This window comes from Charadrius vociferus, unplaced genomic scaffold (assembly GCF_000708025.1).
Source record: "Charadrius vociferus isolate BGI_N301 unplaced genomic scaffold, ASM70802v2 scaffold115, whole genome shotgun sequence".
Lineage (NCBI taxonomy): Eukaryota > Metazoa > Chordata > Aves > Charadriiformes > Charadriidae > Charadrius > Charadrius vociferus.
In genome coordinates, this window is record NW_009648636.1 from 2180355 (window position 1) to 2206768 (window position 26414).

General features: G+C 40.2%; 3 protein-coding genes across 3 annotated transcripts in view; 1 reads left to right on the forward strand and 2 right to left on the reverse strand.

Annotated features, from left to right (window-relative positions):
- Window positions 1–193, reverse strand: part of TPCN2 (two pore segment channel 2) — a 28216-nt gene extending 28023 nt beyond the window's left edge. The window contains exon 1 of the mRNA XM_009886300.1: window positions 172–193. Coding sequence (XP_009884602.1) covers window positions 172–193 — 22 coding nt within the window. The remainder of the gene's footprint in view (window positions 1–171) is intronic.
- A 2928-nt stretch (window positions 194–3121) lies between these two features.
- On the reverse strand, window positions 3122–22871 carry NADSYN1 (NAD synthetase 1). Its single transcript, XM_009886251.1, has 21 exons — window positions 22777–22871; window positions 22572–22632; window positions 21355–21471; window positions 20428–20481; window positions 19950–20039; window positions 19000–19051; window positions 18184–18272; window positions 16622–16739; window positions 14859–14990; window positions 14008–14082; window positions 13709–13833; window positions 13479–13527; window positions 12717–12819; window positions 11874–12042; window positions 11388–11523; window positions 9827–9933; window positions 8892–9023; window positions 7967–8036; window positions 7043–7171; window positions 6143–6319; window positions 3122–3272 (listed from the first exon to the last, which is right to left on the reverse strand). The coding sequence occupies exons 1-21, from the start codon at window positions 22859–22861 to the stop codon at window positions 3219–3221; spliced, it is 2124 nt and encodes a 707-aa protein (XP_009884553.1). The 5' UTR covers window positions 22862–22871; the 3' UTR covers window positions 3122–3218.
- A 3081-nt stretch (window positions 22872–25952) lies between these two features.
- DHCR7 (7-dehydrocholesterol reductase) overlaps window positions 25953–26414 on the forward strand; it is a 5796-nt gene continuing 5334 nt past the window's right edge. The window contains 1 exon segment of the mRNA XM_009886252.1: window positions 25953–26078. Within this exon segment, the coding sequence (XP_009884554.1) occupies window positions 25953–26078 (126 nt within the window).

Sequence of the window (26414 nt, forward strand, 5' to 3'; positions counted from 1 at the left end):
CAGGGGTTACGGCGCTGGCGCCCGGAGAGACTCATCCCTCTGGCAGCCCATAGGGTCACCGCCTCCCGCCCCGCCGCCTGAGGAACCGGTGCTTTGTGAGCAGCCGGGGGTCGGGAAAAGACGTGACAGAAAGTCTCTGGTAAAAAGTGTTGGTTCTTCACCCGAACTCACAAGAGCAGATGGCAGACGTCATATACGGTTTTTAAAAAACTAAAAAAAAATGAAATATTAAAAACAAATGGAAGTTGCAGCTTTTTTTACCTCACGGCAGCTGTAAACTCGGTGTCCCGGGCTGAGGGTGCCTCTGAGCCAGTCCCTGCCTCAGGGAGAGGCTGCGGCCCGGCCAGGGTCAGGGTTAGGATTTATTGAGAAAATAACAGTGAGGGTAGAAATTACTGCTTCCTGCTTGTCTTCACATTCTTAATAATCATTTACATCCCTAGCGGCAGAAAGTATTGAATTTGTTTTTAGTCACCCAGGCATCCCAGAAGCAACTGCGAGTTTAGCTTGGTGCTGCTTTAGCTGCTAAAAGATGCGTCCCTGTTGCTACTCTCCCTCTTTCCTCATGGTCCCCTTCATACACACTTTCCCTCTTCAATTTCATAAAGCTGCAATTTCAAAAGGGTAGATGTCGGGATAATTTGATAATGATACACTATTTTCTCCCTTACATTGGGAGCAATGGCAGCATAAATGATAAACCCAAAAGTCTATCAATCCGCCACTTCGGCATTCGAGCCTGTAGGTTCATCCTATACCGTTTAATTAGCAATGTGGTAGTTTTTGCCTTCAGCTGCATGACTGATGGGTCAAAAAAACCCCTCTTTTACCCTGATTTATTTGAGGTCAGTGTAAGATCCAGCCTTTTTGGGGAGCTTAAGATAAAAAGGAAAAGTCCATGACGTGACCTTTGTCTGTAATAGTAATCACTAGTAAAAAGTGAATGCCAGCAGCTACACATTACAGTTATTTCCCATTCTCAGTAGACAGCAAAGCACTGATAAAATTGGAGTTATTGTTGATAACAGTTGAAGCATCAAATGGAGTAAGTACTGTGCAAATTTCAGGATAGTAAAAGGAAAGTAGAGGTGGGCTGGTAAAATCTGTATTCAGCACTTGCAGGTAAGAAATAAAATGCAATTTGCACACGTGCTCTAAGTGCCATTGGTAAGAAACATGAGTGTCTTTTTGCTACGTGCCTGAAATACTCAGGGTAACCACAGTAACCGTAAGCATATGTAAACATTGTATTTTTTTTTGCTATTATTTTTTATTTGAACGAAACCAAGTGTTTCCTTCTCCTTTCCTCATCTGTGATTGTCAGGAAAGAGAATCAATAACTTCAGGAAGAAAAAAAAAGAAGAAAGAAGCCTTCAAATAAACAACAGATTCCTGAACTTCTGTTCAAAATTCATCCACTCCCTCTGGCTGGAACAGGAAGTGGAAGGGCGCAACGGATGGTGAAGGAAGGCGAATCTCAGCTGGGGTTTTCTGTCAGACGAAGATAAACATTCTTAGTGCCAGCAACATCCACTAAGGTAAGTTAGCTATTTAATTTAAATGTTTAAATAATATATTAATATTTATTAATATATAATACTATAGTAATATATTAGTATTTAAATGAATAACATATCATAAACCCATCAAGAACAATGCAGCATCTTTAACTCCACGTGAATCAACTCTGTCTTTCTGGATTGTGAGAAACTAATGTGGAGAACAGGCCCTTTAACAGACATTTTCTGTTAGCACGACGTATGACCATTTTAACAAAAGTCTTGCTTGGTCGAAGCTCCCTCGCTGTTTCATTTATAACATTATTTGCCCAGAACTTCAGAAATGCATTTCTAGTTTCCCCTATTAGAAGTGCACCTTTCAAATAAAATTTTAAAAAAAAGCAATGGAAATGGCCAAACATTAAATGAACAAGCAGAAAAGGGACTCAAGTGAAGGAACAAGCCTATCCTTGTACCTTTTTTATTATTCCACAGCACTGGACACATTTAAAAGATCACTGAAATCATGAAGTTAAAATAACTTTTTGCAAACAGTAGGTGGAAGGTGGGTAACATACTAATTGAGTTCAAAGGAAGCTGGCTTTATACTTCATTCTGCAATATTCCCTCCATTTCCAGATATTTTACACCCAGCAAGCTTGATTCCAACAGTAAAGGGATTATGTGGGAAAGTCTAACCACTCGCTGATGGCATGGTCAGTGATAACAGATCACACAGCTCCTGGTCAAGCAGCATCAGAGCATACAGGAATAAAAACAGTGGCACGGACACCAAACTTGTGTCCTCTCTATTAAAAATACTATGCACCAGAAGACATTTCTTATTTCAGGTACAACAAGTTGCCCTTACGCGTCAAAAATGCCAGGAGGGAAAAGACACCATGCCAACTTTATTCAAAATCCTTAAAGTACAACTGAGGATCTTGGAGAGCAATAACAATTAAACAATCCCTGAACATCCTGATGAGGCAGATATTACTCCTCTCTGAGAAAATTAAGTCAGAGATTTTAAAGTTAATTGCCACAAGTCATACAGCGAGTAGATGCAAAACAAGAAGCTGAACTCTAATTTGGATCCCGCTAACAAGGAGATTACCAATTTCCCTCAAGTTAGACATGCTTCCAATACCTTGCTGAATTAGACCTTATGTGGATATTCTGAACACTAGACCAGTCTACATAGCCAATGCTAGATAAAATAAAAAACATGTAAAATAAGAACTGAGTCAATTAGCATTATAAAATTACAAGTTTATTGCAAAGTAAAATGAGTTTTTCCCCTCAACAGCACATGCCAGAACTGTTAAAATTTTATACTTTCAGCTGAATGTTACTCAAAAATCATATCCAAATTAGTAGAACCAAACTTATTATTTGTACGTGTATACGCTTCCACAAAACATTACCCTACATTTATTTATCATTGATGGGCTTATCCAAATAGTTTCAATTAAAACCAATTAACTCAAGTAGTTGAAGAAAATCCTTAATAAATGGTTCCTTAGCCAAACTACAGTTTAAGCATATTGGGAACAAAACAGGGAGTCAATCAAACAAAAAAAGGACTTGATTAAAAATACTATTTATAATGGTCATCTCAACAATTGTTTGGATCATCTCTGCTCATCATCACAGTATACTCCAGTTTTGAACATCCTGCTTAGCAAATTTATTACCACAGTTAGACAAGACAGCAAATCAGTCCACGTCTTCAACTAGAGAAATTCCTTCCTTTTTTTCTAGCTTGGATACCTGCAAGTTAAAAGGAAACTGATTTAATAGTAAAAATAAGTTTTCACTTAATGTGGCCTGTCTTCTCAGGCTGCCATCACAAAATAGTGTAGAGCACAGATTTACCAGGAACTGACAGTGGGATACACTCTAAAGGACAACTGAGCTGAACAGACTGTTAGTTGCAGTCAAAAGAGAAGGTCAAACTGTCTTCACACCCACCCCCTTAAGCACCCCCTGGCTGCATGCTCCCATCAGTTCCTAGTTTTTTGTCAGTTTGGTGACTCCTTGGTCAGCCAAATGAAGTAAGCCAAGCGCCAAAGCGATCTCAGAAGCCAGAAGAGACAGGAAGGGATACGACGCTGCCTCTTTCAGTGACAGCTGTCAGATCAGATCAGGCCATAACCTGGAATGCTGCCCATAACAGGGAGCCTAAAATTATTAAAACAAACACAGGAAATGCTTTCCATGCACACACACACAAATTTTATTAAACTGACCTTCACTGTTCTTAAAACTTAAGGAATTACCTTATATTAAGCTAAGCTGCTGTTAAGACTTAACAATATAAATAGTTTCAGAAAGGATTCTACAAACTCATGGAGGACAGACCAAGAGCATGAACTAAACACAATGTTCTGCACATTATCTAACTCTGGAAAATTCAGTTCTACATTTCCCAAATCTAGGGGAATATACAGGGAGGATCATATTATACATTCCCCATTCTTATCTTCTTCCTTCAACATTTGCTACTGCCCATGAAAAATACAAAGGTTGAAAGATACAAAGATACTAAGGTTGATAAATCTTTTGGTTTGACCAAAAGCAGCTAATCTTGTGGTGTGACCAGTAAGCACTGGAAAAAACAGAAGACAGACTGCAGATACCTAATCCTTGAGGGTAGGGGTGCCAGCTTTCTCCTGAGCTATGTCACAGTTCTTCAAAGTATGCCAGCTATTAAAATCCCAATTAACATTTTAGCACCTAGAAATTGTTAAAGTGCATGCTCTGACCACACATCCTCAGACGTAACTCAAAGGCAGAAGCTACAGACAGTGCTACTGGAGTTCCTAGGGTTGCTCTAAACCTCTAGAAATTTCATCCCCCAGATGGAACCTTTGGCTAGGTAGAGCTGAATGGCATTAAGACTCCAAGGGCAAATCTGGCAATTCCCAGCGAATGCTATTATCTCAGCCTCCCCTTACCCCTGTTCCTTCTGCAGCAAATAAAGAGGGAATTTTGCACTTTAAAGAGTGGATAACTAGACTGCCTGGACTACACTACAAGCATTCAAAGCAGAAAGGTACTTTCCACAAATCCAACAGATTTCTCTATCATTAGCACTCAAAACCATTTCCCTTCATAAATGAGCTCAAGCTGTAACATGACTCTTCTACAGGAAAACCTGGCATTACTTAACTAAAGGTGTTTTTTATGTCATTTAGAGTTTATGCCTTATTTTCACAGTCCTGTTACTATGCCAGAAAAACCTTAAGTGCAGATTAAGTCCCAGGAGCATAATTATCAGTGAGACATTGTCCTATAGAGTGACTGTCTTCAGAATTACAATTGTGCTGAATATGTACAATAAGTGGAAACTCTTAAGAGTATTCTCTTTCTTGAAGAGGGCAGATTGGACTCTAATTATCACAAGTCATTATTTTCCAGTCTTGCAAAGAGCTCTCCGTAACAATGAGTTATCAGTTCAGGTTACTGTTGCCTACGTAACAGATTTTTCCCCAAACTGAAAACTCCCAGTTTTCAGGAATAAGTTGCAACGGCTCCTACCCTTGCATAGCACAACTGCTATTACATACAAATCTAGTTAGAGAGTGTAACAATATCATGGATCATTAAAAGATCTTAGTCACATTTACTGGATGCATAAAATAATTACATTTTGGTCCAGATCCTACAAAAATACTTACCTAACTACCACTGAGGCCTAAAGAACTTTTGTTCTGGACTTCAGTGGGAAAAAGTCCAAATCAATGGAAAAAAACCCACCATACAGACCCACAAAAAATGCTGCACGTGGTAGCTTTTATCCTAGGTTTCAAGGTAATAAAACACTATTAGAGCATGTCTGGCATTTCACAGATGAGGGAATTAATATTTTATTACGTATATAAACATAATCTTAAAAGCAACTGAGGTGTAAAATCTCTGGCAGAAAAAACTTCAAGGTTTAAAATTCTTCAGCCCAGCACTTTTGCCATAAAAAAACGCATTAAAATAATGTTGAAGGTGTGACTAAAAACTACAAAAAGCTAAGCACAGTTCTGATAGGTGCTTGAGCCCCTCCACACCTCACAGGGCTCAAACTAAGCACTGTACCATTACTGCTGCTGTATTTGAGCAAACATGTATTTGTGAGTCAACTGACAAGCTTCAAAAAAGATATTGTTGTAGAAGCAGGTGGGGAAGCATTCACAATTAATTACTGCCTCTTACTGGCTTTTCCCATGCAGATGTAGGTCAAGCCTTAATCTTGCAATTAAACAGATCCCTTCAGACAGGTCCTGAACTGAAACCGAAACACATAAGCTTGTTCTCCGCATTAGCTTAAGATTTCATGAGTGTGGGTACACCTATTAGTTTCTGGCCTCAGTATATATATTCTCTTTTTTTCCCCTTCCTCTTCTTCTTGCTTTCCTAGCAATATGACAAGCTGTACTTAAAATGAAAAAAAAAAAATAAATCCAGCCTACACTGAACCAGAGAATTCTTACCCTCATAGTTATGTGAAAAGAACAATGACAGTCATTTCTGTAATAACTATTATCCTAAAATGCTAGCTGTCTTTTGCTGGATATTCACTGGAACTGGGCTCGTCCCATTGTGAAGGTTTTAAATGTAAAACCGTTCAAGAAGTAGAAGCCATTTACCTGTTTATCTATACACCTAAATTGCCAGGACCATGTGGTGTTATAAAGGAAGGGCCTGAGGTCAAATCGGTTGTCATCTGGACTGTAGTTTTCAGCATGGTAGGAAGGAGTGAGGGTGGTCATTTTATGTCTGTTAATGGAATACATCCTGAAGAAATGCTTAACCTTTGATGCCACCTGGTGTACAAAGAATATAGCTTTCAATCAGATGAAGATTCTTAATATTAAAAAATTTAGCTGAGAATGTGTTCTAGCTTTACACACCCATTTTCTTCCATTAACATTTACATAAATTATGTACCACTAGTGGCATGAATCACTGTGGATGACCCTACCAATAAGAGGCATTTAAGACCATTTTCAGACACCACCTCAGTGTCTGCACCTAACATTTACCAATAAGGAAGCGCCTTGTGAGAAATCTTAACAGTAAGCACTAGCCTCTGCAACTCGGATGATAACCTGAACTTCTTCCTTTATGCACGAGAAAGAAAGAACTGCCTAACAGCAAAGCAGATACCTCTTCAGTGTAGATAAGTCTTTCAAAGCAAAAGCCACTTTCTGTCTCAGAACATATAACCAAAGGCTTCAATAGTAGTTAGCAATGTATATTTCAGAGAATAATTTTCCCCTGAAGGTATAGTTCTGCAGTAATTGTTTTCAAATTACCCAATTACTCTTTAAACAATTTGCAACACAGACAACAAGCTCCATTAATTTAAGAGATGCATACCAGTTTTTTCAGCATATTCTGCTACAGCTGTAGAATAATCTCTCAACACAGAATAATTAAACTATCCCTTTCAGTTGAAAGAAACTCTACTCAACCCTTCTCAACACATGCTCTATTTTGGCGAAGACATTACATGATTTGGTTATTTTTCTTTTTTGGTATATTACCTCTCTTGGAGTACAAATTTCCTTCCACATGTTAATCAGCTTACAGAACATACTGTATGGTCCAGCCTTTGCAATTTTTCTTAATTTGCCATAGATTGACAGCTCTGTATATGTCATCCCCATATCTGCCTGAAATCACACACACAGAAAGTCACTGAAAATTTTATGCAATTTATAATTAATAGTTTTATGGAGCAATTACAATAACCCAGATTAAGCAAAGAAACACCAAAATGAAATTGCCAATGACCAATAAGACAAAGAGAGAGTAATATTATGAGCAGACGAGAAAAAAATGGACTCTCTCTGAAATGGGGGATTTGAAATTCTTTCATAAATATATTTGATTTGGCCAGTGAAAACATTTCTTTCCTGTGAAAGATCTGTTCATTTTCCCTTCTAGGTAGCTTAAATGTAGTATATATCAGTAACTTAGGGCCAAGTTAAGAAAACCACTAATTCTATTTCAGCCACCCTTTGCTTTATCATAAAGAGTTTTACAATATCCTACAGTTAAATATTCAACAGTCCTTAGAGGTAGTTGTCAGGCTTACCAGTCCTCTCTTATCCAAGTGGATAGCAAAGTGAAGGGTGAAGGGAGAAGAGTAAGGGCTTTGCCACGAGTCATTTCAATAGCATTAAGGCCCTGACTAAATCTTGATATTAAGAAACTTTAAAACACCCCGAATTTCAGAACACCCATCTTTCTAAGTCCCCCAAATATAAAATAATTTTCAAAAAAGTTAACTTGCTGTTTTGGAAACGCTTGTCAACATAAGTAATGTTGGTGTGGGATACTAATGCCTTGCAGCGGCTTTAAGATTGTTTGCAACATGCTTGCCAATAAGCATGGATGCATACATGAACAAACAATAGTTATTGGACAAAAAACAAATTTTGGGAAAAGGCTTACCAGAGCATTACCTCATCAGTTTGAGCCACTTGCCCATCCACCAGGGGCTCTAACTCTGCAGTGGGTGGAGCTGACATGATACTGTAAGAAAAACATAAAAAGAAAAACTAGTAATTCTATCCAGTCTTATAAGTACTAGTTAACAAGCAGTCTGGTTTGTTAAAAATCAAGTGCTTTATTCAAAACTTTTTCAGGGCATAAGCTGCTAAAGGACTAGGACTAGAACTCGGTACCTGCAAGCTGTTCCAGGTTTAAAAAGCAATGCTTTACACCAAAACCATAAAGCATCTGGTTCAAACTGTTCCTTCAGTGGAATTAACAACACAAATGTTTGCATACAGTAACTCCAAAGACTGGCACCATTTTCAGAATCCAGCAATTTACATTGTGTAACCATATACAATAATTTAAAAACAGAGGGATGTGCAGAATACTTTTCTTTATTAGTGTGAAAAACACTCACTCTCGGATAAAAATGTGGAGAGGACAAAGTCTTCAAAGCAAAGACAAAAGTTTATTCAGGATCAAAATAACTAAGTCAAGTTCATCTCAAAAAGAGCACACTTAACTACAAAACTTCAGGTATTTATGTCCTGTCCCCTTTTCCCATTGGTTAGGTACTTTAAGGCACACATTCTTTCACAACCCGTTAGCCGATCACAAACTCGATTCACATGTTTCTCCTTTTAAGGAGTTGTTTTTCTAAGTTACACAGCTCTGCTTGTGCCGTCGACACACAAACTGACTGTTCATAGTCCTGCTCGTGTCATCGACATACAAAATGGCTGAAGCAAAACAATTCGTGAGTTCCATCTCTCACGTTAGCATTGCAAGATTACTGCAGCTTAGCTCTGGTAGTAGAGAAAACCAAGCTGTGAAGTCCACCGTATGCTGCGTACAAATACAGTCACCAAATATCACTGCTTCGCTACTCACCTGCTAAGGGCCGTGAGCTGAAAATTTTCAATGCAGTATTGTATGAAGTTCTTCAAATCAGTCTTGCTGATTCCACCGATGGGATTGATATCAGCACTCGAGCAATCATACTTCGTCAAGTAACCTCGGAGACTGAGCAAGAGAGGAAATTTTATATAGTAATAGTAAATACTAATGTAACAATAGTATAATATATAATAGTTTGTACTATAGAGAATATATATAGGTAGTATAAAGACAGGGAGAAACAGACTGCATGTTATTAATGTATTTATACTTAAGGGGCAAACATGTTCAGCTGCAACAGGGCTATCCTAAAGCCATGAAATTACCAAGAGGAGGAAGACAGTATTTTAAACAGTTATGAAGCACTGCAAAGCTGGCCATGCTATGGTAATATATTTGATGCAAAACAATTAAAATACTGTCCTGACAATTAAAAAAAAAAAAAAATGCCATAACACCCGTAGAATCAGCACACACTACTCTCCCGGCTTTTGAGGTTATCAATCTCACAATGGGGATTGCTTTAATCTTCAAATAGTCAGCTCTAATAACAGTACACCAGATTTAAAATCTATTTTTCAACTCAAAGTTCATAACTTAACTCCTATTACAGTAATTGAAAATCCAACAAACAACAGATTAGAAAATTAACCCGGTAACTGCATGGGCAAGCTCTACTGAAAACAGCTAAGGAAGGAGCAGCATTTTATCGGAAAACTATGACAATACTCTGGTTAAGCTTCTGAAAAATACACAATTTTCCATGCAGGCCAATTCAACTATTTTCATTAATTTCACTGCTATCAGTGTATTCTGAGCTTGTTACCTCTTCTGAGTAATAATCTACACTGGGATTTGGTAAGAGTTGCAAGGAAATGCAGTGACCTGTTCCCAGTTCACCTGGTTTGAGATTTCTAACTTTCACCAACCTTTCGTCCACATTGGCTGATCCTAGCACCAGCAGTCCCCCTGGCATCCCACGAGTCCAGAGTGTCAGCTGAGCAAACAAGTAGGCAAGGACCATTCTTATTCTAGCCTGCAAAGCAAAATGAAAAATAAAGCAAATTTACAAATTTTTATTAGTCAGTTCCCTAAACAAACCCATAAAGAACAAAATGTGAAAGGGGTAAATCTTAATGCAATAAGGATGGTCTTGTGGAGAAGATGCTGAACTCTCATAGAAGAGCCAGGTTCAGTATCTGCTACTGCCGCAGACTTGCATGACTGGGCAAGTTTATTCTACTCTGAATTGCAAAATAGGGAGTAGTTACCCTTTTCTACCTCCTACAAGCACTAATAAAGATCCATGAAGGATAAAGTATGCAGATGAACCATCTGTCTAACACACCCTTTTATAGAGTATTAGACTAAAGGGATTTACTTACAGAAAATTTGTAAAAAGTTCTCTTTGCTTTTGTCCCCTTTCCTAAACTCTACTTTTTCTAAGGATGGTAATAATACCAAACACACCTGACATTCAACCTCCAGCTCTAGACACAATTGTTTGTGATGTTAAGCAAACTGCCACGCTGCTCTGTGACTAAAGGCTATCCCATTGCCAAAAAGCTGATGACGGATTCAATGTTTGCTTCCAAAGGAGACAGCTGGATTTCTCCAATAATAGCAGGGGAAGAAAGATCAAATCCTCAGCTAACAAAAACTATCAAATACAATAATCAACGTTTAGCCAGAATTAAAACAGAGTGGCTGATTAGGTTGGAAGCTTTTAAGAATAGGCCAAAAAGAAAGCTATCAAGACAACGAAAGGTACAACTGGAGCCAGAGAATAGAAGTCACTAGGCAGCTATGTCTTCTGTGATTCTGTAGGATACGTATATCAGCACTACCCAGGCACAGCACCGATCTGTTCTGACACAATGGAAACGTGTAATCAGAAATGTGTATTTGAGCTGCATTTTATAAGCCTATTGAAGATTAAATACCTTCTGATGTAAAAAAAGATTATCTTCTACCTTCTAAAACTGAGGACATCTAGGAATTGGAATGGGTAAGCCTGACATCTCACATAGAGCCTTTTAAAGGCTGCTAACATTAACCAAAGGAAAGTCTAGTATAAATCAGCAATATTTTTGAGTCTTAACCTGCCACAATCTTACTGGACTCGGACCTGTCTATTAAAATACTTTGCTGCCCATTTTCCTGACCTGGCAGCTTTCCATTGGGATGCTTTTCTAAACAGCATCTAAACCGATGCTATTGACAGGATACAGGGATGTACTATTTCTTTCTGACCATCCTATAAAAGTCACAAACAATAGTTGTCTTGGTCTTCGCCTGAGTTATGTGGAATTGTAGATTTCTGCTGCAGACAAGCATTTACTGGAAGCTCATGAATCTTCAGGGACACACCAAAAGAAGTTCAGGTTTTCACAGCAACACAAATGCAATGTGACTTTACCATTTTGTACTCTTTCAAAAAAAAAAAAAAAAAAAAAGTGTCTGACCTGATTCAGCCTACATGAAACTCACCTGCACATTCTGGAGTGCCAGGTTTTCTCTGCTGCTCCCCCCGTACACAGAAAAATGGGGTGTTCGACCTGTCACCATGCTGAAAATTCCAATAATAGCTTTCACAGCCACATCGATGTTCAGATTGATGTGATAGCTGAGAAGAAATCAAGCAGCAGTGACTCAACTAGCAAAATTTGACTATATAAAATAGCATTAAAAAAAAGCAAAAAATCCACCCATTAAATGATGTTTTAAGGCTGCTACCATCTCAGATCTGGTATGCAGAATAACATTTTCCAGAGTCTGTTTCCAAATTTCCATGTCCTTCACCAAATGCTGCTAAGTTTGCCTCACATTTACATATTTAAATAATAATGTCTGTAACACTCCTACTTAACACACCTACTATTCCTCTCCCATTTTGTCCTATTTTAGGGTTTGAAAGCTTTAGATTCAGGTCTTTGCCAGAACGTGACTTTTTTTCCAGCACTTGTCAACTTGTACCTGCCTATTTGCTCAGCCAGAAGTTTAGCCCTGTTGCAAGTATCCTGGGAGGAGTTCTCACTAGCCATATAGCAAGTGGTAAAGATACGCTTGCAAAATTCTCGAGGATCCTCAGGGACGTAGGTCTTATCATTCACAATTCTGCACGCATCAGCCAGCACGTCTGCATCTGACGACAAAGCAGAAGAAACAGAACAAGAGTGCAAATTGTTGCGCTCTCCAGGATACGCAAACATGTTGTATGTTTCTTGTATTCCAATTAAGCTTTAGGCTGCCCCTCACAAATAAGATGACTCCATCATCTAACTCCCCAAACATATTTTCATATATCAAATAAAAGAATTACAGATTTTGCTCCTAATTTTGAACATGGAAATATTAAGTCCTTTTGTTCTATGCCTTAAAGAAACTTCACAGAAAATATGATTCAATATGTACAACGGCTTACCTAAATGCATATAGTCTACTTAAAGCCAGTTTAAGAGCTTGAATCACGCCTAACCATGTTTTATAGTGCTGAATTTAATAGAAGAAAATTCTCATGATAAACTGAAATCACAAAACTATATCAGCCAATATTTTGAATGATACTCTAGACAGAAACTAGTCTGAGTTCCACACCCAATTCTTAAACCCAACATGAAAACTATTAACCCAGTTCAAAGAACCTGAATCTGGACACACATTTTTGCTGGAATTTCTAAAGACATACAAAGGATTCTATTAGAACAACTGGCCACGAGTCTACCATTCATGACCTCTTACATCTGTTGCACCCAGCTGATATTAACGTGTCCATAACCATTATTAAGCATGGCTAGCCAGGCATGCAGATCTACTTACTTCCATTCTTCACAGCCAGGCAAACCTGGTGACACATAGAGTAGACTATGCACGCTGTAGCAGAGCTGTCAATTCCACCACTAAGAGGTAGGAGAAATCCTGCCTTGAAAATAGAGCGAGGAAGACGTTCCAAATAGCAAAATTAGAAAAAATATATATTGTGCCATTCAGAAAAACACTCTTTTAAATGAATTACACATGCATGGTTCAAGTCTGCTTATATTTTAATGGGGAAAACCAAACGAACCAGACCTAGCAAACCCTCTTAAACTCTCATCAACTGGATAATCAATTAGTCAGTGTAAACCCTTTGGCTAGAAATAGTTCCACTGTGTCTTTACCCTCTAGTAAGACAGAAAAGCTCATAAAAAAGATTAATTTTTTCATATATATTTCACTATTAAACAAAATTACTAGTTCATGTCACCCTGCTTATTTTAAACATCTCCATTTTGCCACCAAAATATTTTCCTTACGGAAAAAACAGTGTTTCAAAGAAAAAGAAATCCCCTTTATTCGGTAAGCTTGACTGTTGCTTTCAAAGAAAGCATGATTCCTAAGGAAAAGGTCTAAAGAGCATAATGAAGTCACACTTTGTGTATGAGTTTTAGGTCTGAATGAGCTACCAGTGAAAAACTCAAACCTTGCACCTTGGACTAACATCACTTTGCATTAACAGCAGCACAAGATAGCAATCTGTATTGTCCCTACGGCAAAGAAGATGTGTATGCCAAGGCAAAGGACAAACCCATTTGTTCTTACCTGTTTGCTGCGCCTTAAATAGTCCCAAAGCCAACATGCAGGACCAAGGCTGAAATTACAGAATATGCTCATTCCAAGAGGGTTATGGAATAAGACTTAAGCAAATCAACATATTTACTGTGCTTTTCCAAAGACACTTTCTTTAGTTAAATATAAAGATCTTATGTTTTGGGTGGGTTTTTTTTTAAAATCAAAATAATTTTCAAGCAACAGATTCAGTATGTGCTTACCTGATCTCCTCTTCAGGGCTATGATGTCTCCACTGGATTGGCATACACGTAGGTACAGCTACATCATCAGAACATGACAGAGCAAAATTCACTTTTACCCTGGGATAAGGATTCACTTTACTTGCCTAAGCAATAGTAGAGAAGAATTGGGAAGATATCAGTTTTAATGTAGCATATACCTATAAAATATCAGATCTATAGAATAGTGTAAAAATCAAGACACAAAAATACTTTTAATATTCACTAACTATTCAAACTTGGCAGAGTTTACAAACATAACCTCCATAAAGAATTCTTACCGCTAAGTTACGAGATGAAATCTCTGCTCTGTAACTTCGAACATCCTCCAAGTCCAGAGTGGCAACCAGCACCTCCTATGGAAAGACTTTCAGCATTAGATTGAATCTACACAGACAGATACACATTTTTTGACAGGCCTGGACTACAAAAAATGTTAGGGAAGAAGAATGCATGCAACTTTTTTCAATACAGATTTTTATGCTGTCTTCACGAGTCATTTCTGACTCGGTAGAATCGCTTACATTACAAAGCGAGCACAACTGACTCACTTCACTGAGTACACCAGGATGCTCATAAACAACAATGAATTTACAGCGCTTGTCAGATGGCTGAACAATAGGTTCACCATCAGTTGTGGCAAAGGACAAGTGGAAAAGGCAAGAAGCATACTGTGGGAAAAGATTAATTTGGCACATAATGTCAGGAAACGCACAGCTTTGATGACAGATCTACTGAGAAAGAGCTTTTTGAGGTAAAGCTCAACCTATCAAACCTTTTGTCTACCAAACCAGGTCATAATTAGAACACTGCAGTCTTTGCCCTTTTTTTTCTTAGATAAGGAAATATAAATTAACAGGATCTCCCCTAACCATGCGTATGCAAACATTTTCATAAAGTTCTTCCACTGTGACAGCTCTTCCGTGCTTGGAAAAGCAGGAGAGCTACTGAAGATCAGGTCTGAGCAATCTGACTAGGAAAAACCTTGGATCTAGTTGAATAGCATAGTAAAAACACATCTTTTTTAGTCTAGTGACATGGACTGGACATGATCTCAAATGTCAAAAGTGTCGAGCAAAACCAGCCATACTAATTTCAGTTGTAACTAGCAGCTATAGGTTGAATATATTACCACATCATCGAGTGAAAACTGGGATCCTTGGGCAACTGTTTCTCCATTCACTGAAATCATTGCACAGCCATCGTAATACAGACGATCACCATCACAGCCTTTCTGGTTAGCTAAAATATATATTCCACCATTCTGGGAAGAAAACAAACATGCAGACAAAAAAATGCTCTTCAGAATACAGCACCTGACAGAATGTTAAAAGACAAAATGTTATTTCTCTGTTCCTGTCCTTATAATCTTCCTCTGTCTTTACATTATGAATGATTTATGGCTTGGACTCTCTCTTGTCATTTGAAAAAGTACTTTGCATGCGATATACACGACCAAAACAAGTAATGACATGAGTAAGCATAGTAAGAGAGCTCTACCCCTTCACACTGTTATAAGACTGTTGTTATTAGCAAGAGTCACTCCCTTAGCCCAAACAGAGAGGGCTGCACTCTAAATTGAAATTCTAAGTTCAAACTGAGAGTGAGAAAAGCAGGAAGATGACGACAGAAGCTGTGTTTGGATATCTGAGGACAGAGCAGATACTGTTAAATGTAACCAAAGCATGTTCAATTACAGTGACAAAGCAGTTGTACAAAGTAAACATTTTTCACAGTGTAATGTACGTTCCTTACTCTGGTTTCGTCCCCATCACTGTTAGATGGGATTACAGTCTAATAACTAAATGTCCTCTCTTCTTTAAAATAAACAGAACTTTCAAAGTAGAAAAATATAACATATTTTAATTAAGAAGATGACAGAAGAAAAAAGAAAGAAGTCTGAATTCAAACACTGATTTCTATTTCCCCTTCCTGATATAGTTACTGGTATTTCTCCAACACAATGTTGCTATGTGAATGAAAATCAGAAAGAAAATGTCATTTTAAGGAAATGAAAGAGACTTTTGGATGGTTTTATATGTGCCAGGAAAATAACCTCCTCTATTGACCAAATTACAAGCTAGCAATGAGCTGCCAATTCAGTACGTAATGCACATGGAGGGAGACTGGTCAGGCACAGATGACAACAGGGAGCCACCACAGCCACTGGTAATGTTCACTCTTTCAAGCTGGTTATTCTCTGTATGCAGTAGATTGAACATTTCATACCTCCAAATACTGAAATTCAGTTACTCTGAATAACTATTTCCTATCCATTATAAGAGTGCAGTATTTTTTTCTTCAGTGTTTAATGGAATTACGATAAAGGACATCAAATACATTTTTTAAGAGCAAGTCTCCAGAGCTGGGAGTTAGCAAACTGTTTTAAGGTATTTTGACTCTTCTTTATAGATGTGTGTGAAAGACAGATTATATAGTTGGCATGCCAGTGCAGAACTACGTGCTCCCATTCGAAGTTTCTTGTGGGCGTTCTCCCCGCACACACACGGGGCGGCGGTTATCTCCCCTATTCCCATGCAAATAACAAATGGCCTCTCTTCTAGTCCGCTGCTCCACAGACCAGACAGAGCTGACCTGCAATCAAACAGCCTCTGGCATTTAGGGGCACAGAGCTGGAAACCAGTTACAGTGCTTTCACATTAGAGCATGATATATAGCAGGGCACCCCAAAGAAGTACAGCCCCCAGCTAGAGAGCTCTTTGCCTATTGCTATAGGGAAGGTAATTACAGGTAAGAAAACAAGAAACTAACAAGGACTGTCAAGGCCCCCACACTCATGCTATGTCCTATCACAGGAGAGGAGACTGTTCTGAAAAAAAAACAAAAATAAAAATGAGGTGCATAAACAAAATATTATTATTTTTAAGTGTATACCTTTGCTGTGGCAGAATTCACCAAATCCACCCGGGTGTGAGCCTTCCGCAGCACATGGTGACTCCCTGAAGCATTAGTGAAAATTTCCACGCCATCAAGTCCCATTTCAATATGAGGGCTGTCAAAGCAAAAGGCAGAAAAAAATTCAGCTGGCAATACTATGCTGGAAATACTGCAGCTATCATTTCAAACCAATGACAAATAAAAACATCTACGCCATTGTCAGCTTTCTGCGTGTCTTAGCTCAAACAAGGATAGGACTCTCAAAAACATGTCTGCTTGCATTGCCCGACTTTTCTGTCAAAGACCAGGAGCAGTTGCAGAGGGCAGAAGGGCTTTTGCTCCTTCTGTTCTAAATGCATTGCCTTCTACTTCATCAAGGTTTCAAAGAAAGAGAGAATAAGACCATCTTGGTCCGAAAGGGCAACATGGAGATACTCTGGCCAGGTCAGTTGCCCCATTTTCCTTCTCTCTTAGTAAATCCAAAAGCATAAGCAAACAGAACTGCAAGAAGACGACGACTTTCACTGCGTGTCTATTGTTTTGGGTTTTTTTTTTTCCCCAATGTCAAAAGAAAGAAATACTAAAAAAAAATATCACATCTTTGTCTGTAACATACCGCACCTACTGCAGTTACAAGGAAATGAATGTCTGTAACTGGGAGATTTGGAAAAACGTTGGGAACATTTCGTTTATTTTGTGTTAACTAAAACAGCTTTCATACTTTTCATATCTCCAGCCTCACCCCGCATCACACCTTGGTGAGTGAGATCTTCTTTGTCATTGGGAAGGACTTTAAATTGGAACAGGAACTAAAATAATAACAGGAAATATTACTTAAGGGCACCAGGCTTTGCTTTCCCTTTTGTTTCCTTATGTGTTGTCTATGCATCGTCTGAGGCTGGTTAAAAAATAAAGCAGAAGGATTAAGCTAACAGCTAAATAGAAAAAAAAAATGATGTTGCCTAGAAGACTATGCTCTAGCTTGTCAAATATAAGACAGCTCAATTTGTCTCAAGTGAAATGTTGTGAAAGGACTTGGTCAAAGCTGAAGATAAGATAAAAAGATTAAAGTAATTAAAATAAAAAGACCTACTAGTAGTCTCAAATTTTTGAGACTAGGTACAGTAAGTGGGAATAATACAGGATTATAATTAGTAGACAAAAATCAATATTACAAATTGATACACAATAACTTTGTCACTTTGACCCTAGATCAAGTTACAGCAATGGATCCAGAGAGGACATTTCAACCTCAGGTTGAACTAAAAGCTGAACGCTATCTGGAACGCAAGCGCTGTAGTTATCTGTCATTTGTTTCCTCAGGTCACTGTTTCAAATTAATTTACCTTAACTGCCTAAAACTTCTTTTGCTAATGTGCATCTAGCCTAGTGAAATCTTTCCCATGATATATTTATTGCTCCTAATTATATTTTAGCTTACTGGCACTTTCTGAAAGATATACTACATAGAAGAATAATAAGCAGATTTTTTCAAACATTTATTTCGGGCAGGTCCAGGCTATGTTTTAGTTTCCTTTTCATGTCTTCTGCTCCTTTACCTGTTCGGTGCCCAGAGTTCTTCACATATTTCTGCCCCTAGGCAAGTATCTTTGGTTGCAAGCACTGCATCCCCAAAAGGAACAGTTTCCTGAGAAAAACCAAGAACATCCTTACACACATGTAATAGAAGAATCAATTAAATTCAAAAAGTTAACTACAAATCTTGAAAAAAAAAATAATACAAAAACTGAATACTCACTTATGTGAAATAAGTGGCACAGTATCAATCACATTACACCTTTCTTCATTTATTCCAAGTTTAAGTAAAAAAAAAAAAAGCTCTAAACTGCAAATTTCTGGATTGTACTGAAATTTTGTGTTGAACTGTCAGTAGTGTTCAGAGCCAGTGCTTTGCTTCAGAACAGGACTATAAATCTACAAAACAGAGACTGGTTTCTGCTAGGAATCACGCTCATGCTTTAGCGGCAAATAACCTAAGTTTTAGACCCTTCTGAATCAAAAAGCTTCTTTTTTTATTTTTTTTATTTTTTTTTACCTCAAAACACATAGTCTCAAGCATAGATAAACCCAGTACCAGAATTAAAATAAGACAATCAAGGACCTGTATATATAAATAACTGAGGCAAATTTAAAATTTACTTGCTCTGCTGCCAAATACTAACATAGCCAAGGTTAAATTATGCTCTTATTTAATGTAACTGAGAACTCTCACTGAATGCTATGAATTTGCAACATGACTGACAGCAGAATTTGCTGCACCACAGTTTTATGCCACAAATTCTCTTCATTTAAATTGCTGAATCTGGAAGATGCTAGATTTAGAAAGAAAAGAGAAAGATCCTTTAAAAACTTACCTGTCCAGTCACTTCCTGAATTATCCTGGGTAGAAAATATTCCTCCACATGCCTAAAGCGGGTTTATAGGTTATGAATAAATTGTTATGTAAATCACAGCATAAAAACTCATTCTCATCTCCATGTTCTGTCACCTTCTAACACTGATTAAATAAATTGTACTTCAGTTGTATGGGGCTGTGTATGTTTAAAAAATAAAAGACTTTTATGCTTTCTGTGAAATTAATCACAAATGTTAAGATTATAAGGTAGCAACATCCCACTTTGCTTCAGAAATGCATGGTAAACAATGCTCCATCCTAGCTATAAACTAGACCTAACAGAGAACCCACCATGCAAGTCAAATATCAAATAAAAGTTTCTCTTTTTGCAGTGTTATTGCATGAGTAACTCAGAACTCATCCGGAATGGCCCGGGGTTCAGAGGGCAGATGCTCGAGGGCTCTCTCAGAAGGACTTTACTGAGACCATCAAGTTAGAACCATTCTCTGACTACAGGATGAATATGTGGCATCAGAGATGAGCATCAAGCGCACTCCGCAGCTTCGTAAGGTATGTAGCTTTCATCCTCTGCAGGGCTTAAAATTCTCATCCATTTCACATTGTTTTCCAGTTTAATATTGAACGGGATGCAGCAGTCGAGCAGGTAAACGCAGGCCCTTCCAATCCTCGACTGCATATAGTTAGAAAGCAGACGCAAGGAAAATGACACTACTACACTGGTTGCATGATCATTCTGCCACACTTTCCCTTCCAGCTCAGCAATTCAGAGTTTGATTGTTACTTAATAAGCTTTCTAACCAAGCTTTAATTATGTAGCTTAGCTGACTCTGTCTTGCTGCTCACCCTGTAGCAGCACTGATGGATTGTGATAGAGATTGCAATCCTTCTGCTGTGGCTGCAAACAGCAAGCTGTGTTTTTAAACACAGTTTTAACAGTAACCCGCCTACCTTGCTTTGTTCCATGGGGTAAACCATCTAAGTTCCCTGTAGTTTCCAGCATTTGCCAATGATATTTTTGGTCTGATCAGAAGAATTTTCCTTAAAACATAAAACAAAGCAGAAAGGGCAAGTTAAGATTTGATGTACAGGCGAACAAGACTAAATAAAAACACTGATTAATGCTAACTCTTTTTTTTCTGTTATGATGTACATTAAACAACTACCACATACAATAATTTTTAAAGCTTGCAGACCTAGGGGTTTTTCTCTGGAGTTTTTAAAAAATTACTGGAGATCTAGTTTCTAAAAATTCAGAAAGAAAAAAGATGGGTAATTGAAAACATTCGTTGTCTCTCTACAATTTAGTAGATAGGAAAACAACTCCATCGCTCTATGTAGCACTGAAGAATCTTTCTTGAAGGCCAAACAGGTCCCTGAAAGGATACACTAATGTATTGTCTCACAAAACACATAAAGAACTACTTACTTATTTAAAAAGATCACTCGACAATTGTAGCGAACGTTTCTGTGCAGAACAGGCCTGTGACAATAAGAAGCAGAGTTACCGGTTTCATTACGTGAAATAAAAAAAGCTACAGAACCTACCTCACTGCACAAAAACTATTTTTAAGTCAACACTTCTACACTTTATCACTAAAGGGAATTAAACAAAACGATGTATCAAGCTTTAGCTTCTAGTTTTTTAATTCAAGTAGCTGTTTGCAAAAAAAATGAGAGTTATTGGCCTTTCTGTCAGTCTCAGATATGTCAACTGCTGCCAGAGCACTGGCATGCCTGAGAAACATGAGCAGACCAGAAGAATCCCCCTGGCTGGGCTAACTTTTTTAATCAACCCTCGCTGCCTATGATACTACCAGGCTAGTTCACAATAAAGCTACCTTTATGCATTTATACCAATACTAAAAAAAGTACACATGATAATTTTACAGTTATCGTTTATCACCATCAGCACATGACTTACAATAGTTTCAGTGATTTTGACACACATATGTTGCTTACAAGGATGTCTGCCAGTCAAAGCAAGTCACGTTAGCCCTGACATTCCCAAAAGAGAGTCAATTCATAAAGCCCTTTGCGTTATATACAATATAAAGTCTTACCCAAAGTCCTCCCCACGGCAATAGGGCACAGTCATTAAGGTTCCCAATGCACAACTGCAGTTATCCTATTTCTCTATTGAAGAGCTCAACCACCAGAAATCTTTGAAAGGATTATCTTTCAGAAAGCGTTTTGTGTGTTGCAGTCCTAGTCACGGGAATTAAAAGGGAAAGTAGAGCAGTTCCTAAGTTGCGTTTAAAAGTCTGGCGCAGAGCCCTCACTATCCAGAAACACAGCAGAGGCAGAACTCTGACAGACCTACCCCCCTTTGTCATATTTACACAAAAATACTTACATTCCCACATCACAGATAATATCTTGAGTAGCTGGAGACTCCAAAAGCTTTGCCAGAACTTGAAACGAATGCAAGAGCGTGTCAGACTCATAATAGTGATCCGAGCAGCCGTAACCACTGCACATAAAAACACAGGAAATACAAAATTCAGCCATCATCCACGCCAGAGCCAAGGGAGCAGAATTGCTTCCGACAAGGAACATCTCTGTCCTGGTTTGAGCGACACAAGACTAATTTATCTTCTAATGCTTGGGAGAACTGCACTTTTAGAAGACTCTAGTGTCTGAATTGGTGAAAATATTTACTTTACAGCCAGTTATGGTGTGGGGGTTTCAAGGTCTCAGTGTTTTTGAGCTCACCAGGTGCGGGGATGAGGAGAAGCGAGACCCGGGCGCTTGATCTAAGCTGGCCAGCAGGGTTATTTCATACCAGGAACGGCACATTCAATATAAATTAGAAAGTTTGCTGAGGAGTTCTCTCTCTCCCATGATGGCTGCCATCCTGAGAACTCCTCGCCCCGGTGCCGCAGCCCTGAGCCCTTTCCTTCCTCCCGAAGCCGCAGCGCTGGCAGTGTCCCACAGTGGCTGTCCCCTGCGGGGAGTGCACAGCTTCCTACGGATTGAATGGGCTCGGTATAACCCTTGTGTGTTTTATACTGGTATTGGGATCAATATTGGTTCTTTAGTGTTATTAATGGTAATTATCTAGTCTTATTCTATTATATCTGTCTATTTTTTCAACCCTCAGGTTTCCTCGGTTTTTCCCCAATTCCTCTTCCCATGTGGGAAGGGGTCATCAGGTATAAGAATAATTTAATGATAATAAATTGTTGTGGGTTCCTCAAACCGTAATACTCTCATGCAGATGACATGGAGCATGCAGCAGCAGCCCTGCCAGTGTCATCCCTACTGACAGCACCCAAACCCCCCTGGCACTGCTGGGACATTCCCTTGGGAACAGCAGCCTGGGCTCGGCTGGAATTCTGCCCTTTCTGTGATGGAAAACTAGCTGAAATAGGTCAACAAATAGCAGGTACCAGTCATGTTTCAGACACAGGAGACCCAACCTTGTCCTCGCAACTGCAACGTTTTGACGTGCCCCAACAGCCGCACACCTCAAGTGATGTTTTGGGCATTACGTGGCCGACGTTCCTACTGACCATTCTCCGATCATCAACCGGGACCGTACCACACCCGGAACCCACCGAGCGCTCTTACCAGATTGCGAGCTCTGGACCAAGCCGGTACCGGGCTCCGCGGCTCTTTGCGATGTCGATACCTGGAAGAGGGTCGGATCAAACCCCGCCCGGGTCCGGCCCGCCCTCTCCCGCCCCGCCACCCCGCGAACCGGGCGGCCTGAACCCGCCATAGCCGAGCGAGAAACCCCCGGAGGGAGGGAGAGAGGTACCGCCGCCCCACTCACTTCGGACAATCCTCTCCAGGTTGCCCTCAAAATCTAGGGCCCACTGGTTGAGGGCGCAGGTGGCCACTGTCACCGCCCGGCCCATGGCGGCCCCGCCGCCTCCCCCGCCGCTTCCGGGGCGGGGCGGGCCGGGCCCTTCCTGCCGGAGGGAACTACATCTTCCCCTCGCAGTTAAAGTCGCTCCGTGCAAAACGCCGTGACTGTGATTTTACAGGCTCACGCCGACCTGCCCGCACTCGCGGTACTCCTGCTTCTCCCGCGGAGGCGCGGCCACACCTGCGGCCGCCGCCACCACCGCCTCCGCTCCCGCCCCGCTCCCACCGGGCCCCGCCCCCTGCCGCGGCCACGCCCACTCCGTCCCCTCAGCCCATGGGTTGAGCGCGCTCCGCCAATGCGGGGGCGCGGCGGGGCGGGGCGCGCGGCAGGGATTGGCCAGGGCGGCGGGGTGGGGGCGGTGCCGCCCTGAGGAGAGCGGTGCCCCCGCCGCCGGTACCGGGTGAGGGGCGCGGGGCGGGCTGGGGTTGTCTCTCCGCGAGAGAAGCGCCGCTGTGGGAAGAGCGCCCGCCCGACGGCCGGTACTGGCCAGCTGCCTCCGGTAAGCTGCCCCTGTGCCGCCTCCGGCTAGCGCCCGCCGGACCGGCGAGCCCGCCCGTGCGCGGAGGGGTTGGGGCTCGTAGGCGCGTACCTCGGTGAGAGCCATGTTGGGCCTTGGCGAGAGCGGGGGGGCGGCGTGGGGAAGCGGGGCTGGAAGGGAGCGTTTGCGGCGCGGTCGGCTCGGTTGGAGCCCCCTGGCTCCGGTGGTTGTTTCTGACTTGCGGGGACCGCCCGTCCCCGGTAATGCCCCCCCGGTAATGCCTCCCTGGGTTCCCGTGTCTCGCCTGAGGGGGCTGCCCTCCCTGCCTACACGGGTCTGGTCCTTTCCTGCGCAAAACGCGGGGTTCTGTGCAATACCACGTGTTTAGTGAGGGTTTTTCCTTTAAAATATATATTCGGGAACAGGACTCTGCCTTATTTTTGCAGGACAAAATCTTAAAGTGAGGTCTTCTTTTTTTTTGCCACACTTCTATTTGATCACAGATTCTCTTCAGTAATTCCGGAGCAAGCTGATGAAAAGCGTCAAACGTGTGTAATTGTTGCTTGAAAGGCCTTGATGTGAACTTTTCTCTGTGATCTGTGTGTTAGATATGTGGCATAGGCACCAAATGGGGAGAGCTTCCAGTGAACTGTGTGGTTGGCATGATTAACCCTTTAACACAGCGTGAGCGGTAACGCAGCACTTCATCGTTAAGCCCTGAAGTTTGGACTTAGAGGGAAAGTGCATCTCTGGAGTTCTCTGTGCAGGTGATGTTTCAATTGTGAATTTAGCTTCAGGCTCCTGTTAAGAAGCTGACTAAGGGATTACGAAAGCCATATTTGGGGTGTGTTTAGTTGGGGTACCAGGAAGCTTGGATTTATAGAAATTGAAGTGGTTACTAACAGGAGTATGATTTGAGTGGGAGTCTTGATCCATAAATGCTAGCACGTGTTAAGTGACATGGGAAGTGCTGAACATGAGAGGTTGTTACTGCCAGCATAGCTGTCTGATGGACTGGGGTCTATCTGTTTAGGGGAGTGGTCCTAAGCAGGGTCTTCTTGTTTAAATTGCTTTGTAGAGAGGCAAAACTTAGTGGCAATTGTTGGCCTTTAAATAGGGGGAAGCATGGATCCCATATGCAACCTATTCAATGCCAACCTTTCTCATCTAGCTCATTCCCAGTTTTAGTAACTGGATGATCATCCTGTTTCTGTGCTCTCTGGTAGTATTAATGTTAAACTGTGTGTAGGGGGGGAGGTCTTGCACAAAATCCCAGGTGCTGCCAGCTGCAGGTGGGTTTTTTACAAGTTCTCAGCACACTGAGCAAAGTTTTCGAATCTAGTGTGCTGAGCTCGGCAAAGTAGGTGGGCTATTTGGTTACTTAAGAGCCTAAAACAAACCTAAACATCATGAAAATTCTCAACCTAGGGTTTCTTTTCTGTTTCTCTTAAAAAAGAAGCCCGCTTTCTCAGTAGGACTGATAAATTATGTGGAATCCTTGGAAACACTCAAAATTTAACTGGTCAAGGCGCTGAGCAATTTGTTCTAAGTTGTCCTTGCTTTCAGCAGGGACAACTGGGGTTGGACTAACTGACGTCAAAGGTTTCACCCGACCTAAATATTTCCAATTCTGATGATTACTGAATAAGAACCTTTCTATCTTGGCATAATTCTTAGTATTGTAGGTCTTCCTTGTCGGAATTTGCACTTCTCTTTAAAAGCAAAGCCAACAAAAATAACTGGAGCAAGCTCCCATGCATTAACCTTGATACGGTGAGTCTCCTGGTTTGAGTTCAAACATCAAAGCCTGAAAAGGTACAAAACTAAAAACTGTTAAAAAATTCCCCCATGAATGGCAAACTACAACATTCCATGTGTTTCAGAGTCTGTATGTTCCCAGGAGACAAAGTTCAGGAAAAATACTTTTTTTTTTTTTTTTAGTGGGGGATTACTAAATGTTCAGATTATGGGGTGATGATCTTTACCAAAAGAAGCATTTGGGCAAAGCGAAAGAAAGCTATAATGTATGTTCCACAGAGAGAATTAGGTGTTGCCTAGTAAGTCATTCTCCGTTCCCACTGATTTCTGATTTAGAAGGGATTACAAACTGTCTTCTTGTTTTCTTTGATGTAGCTAACCTATATGGAGCAAGGGATCTGGGGAAAAGCACATGATTAGCCAAGGTCTGGTAGAGGTAATGTTACAACAGTAGCAATTTCCCTAATTAAGAAAGGCAATTAGTTACACAACTTTATTTTCGGAGGTTTATGAGTATGTGGCAAAAGGTTTTTTTTCCTTTGCATCTTATATGTATAAGCCATGTATTATACAATATACATTAAAAGAAAGTTCCAGTTAGCAAGAGGTCTAATGGATTACTTTGACATCAGTGTTTTGATTATGTTTTGTTGAATATAAGAAATTGGAGGACAGGTGTGTGTTTTTTTTCCTTCCTACACTTCTCCCTCAAATTTCTTGTAATCAGAAGGCTTTATAATAGTTCTTAATTACTTTTATTTGTATTTCCCTTCTGTAGAGGTGTAAGAGTTACTGAGAGCCAGCTGGAGTAATACCATGAGTGTTTTCTTTCATACAGGACATCATGGCAGCCCATCAGGAGAAGAAACTTTCTGAAGAAAGAAACCGCAAAAGCACCCAAAATGACACTCAAACATCTCAAGTCCAGTGGGGAAGAGCATGGTGAGAGAAGCTGATGACCCTAATGAGTCATCGTATTTCAGATTGATTCATACTTACTCTTACAGATGCTACATTCCTTTAAAACTTCTCTCTATTAATAACAGATTGTTGCTTTGCCCTTCCATTGAAAGTTTGTGGATAATCAGCCGTAGTAACAGATGCCAAAGAAGAGTTCTTCAAGATTTTTAAGACAGAGAGCTTGCCAGATGGCTTGGGTTAAAACACATCCTTCTTTGCAAAAAAGAAAAATAAATAATAAAAAGCCAGTAAAATTTGTAGTTTGTTCAAGGGCTGAACAAAATATTTCCTGAGATTTGGAAAACAGGCATCCATTTTGGTATTGCCATGTGACATCTCCTGCTGA

Bases quoted from the DNA above. Each gene is read 5' to 3' on its own strand.
- NADSYN1 (XM_009886251.1), bottom strand. From the start codon at position 22,861: ATGGGCCGGGCGGTGACAGTGGCCACCTGCGCCCTCAACCAGTGGGCC. The intron at 9,934-11,387 runs GTGAGTTTCATG...TTTGCTTTGCAG, and splicing joins TGGCACTCCAGAATGTGCAG to GCTAGAATAAGAATGGTCCT. The intron at 8,037-8,891 runs GTGAGTAGCGAA...TTTTTCTTACAG, and splicing joins CAGCTCACGGCCCTTAGCAG to TATCATGTCAGCTCCACCCA.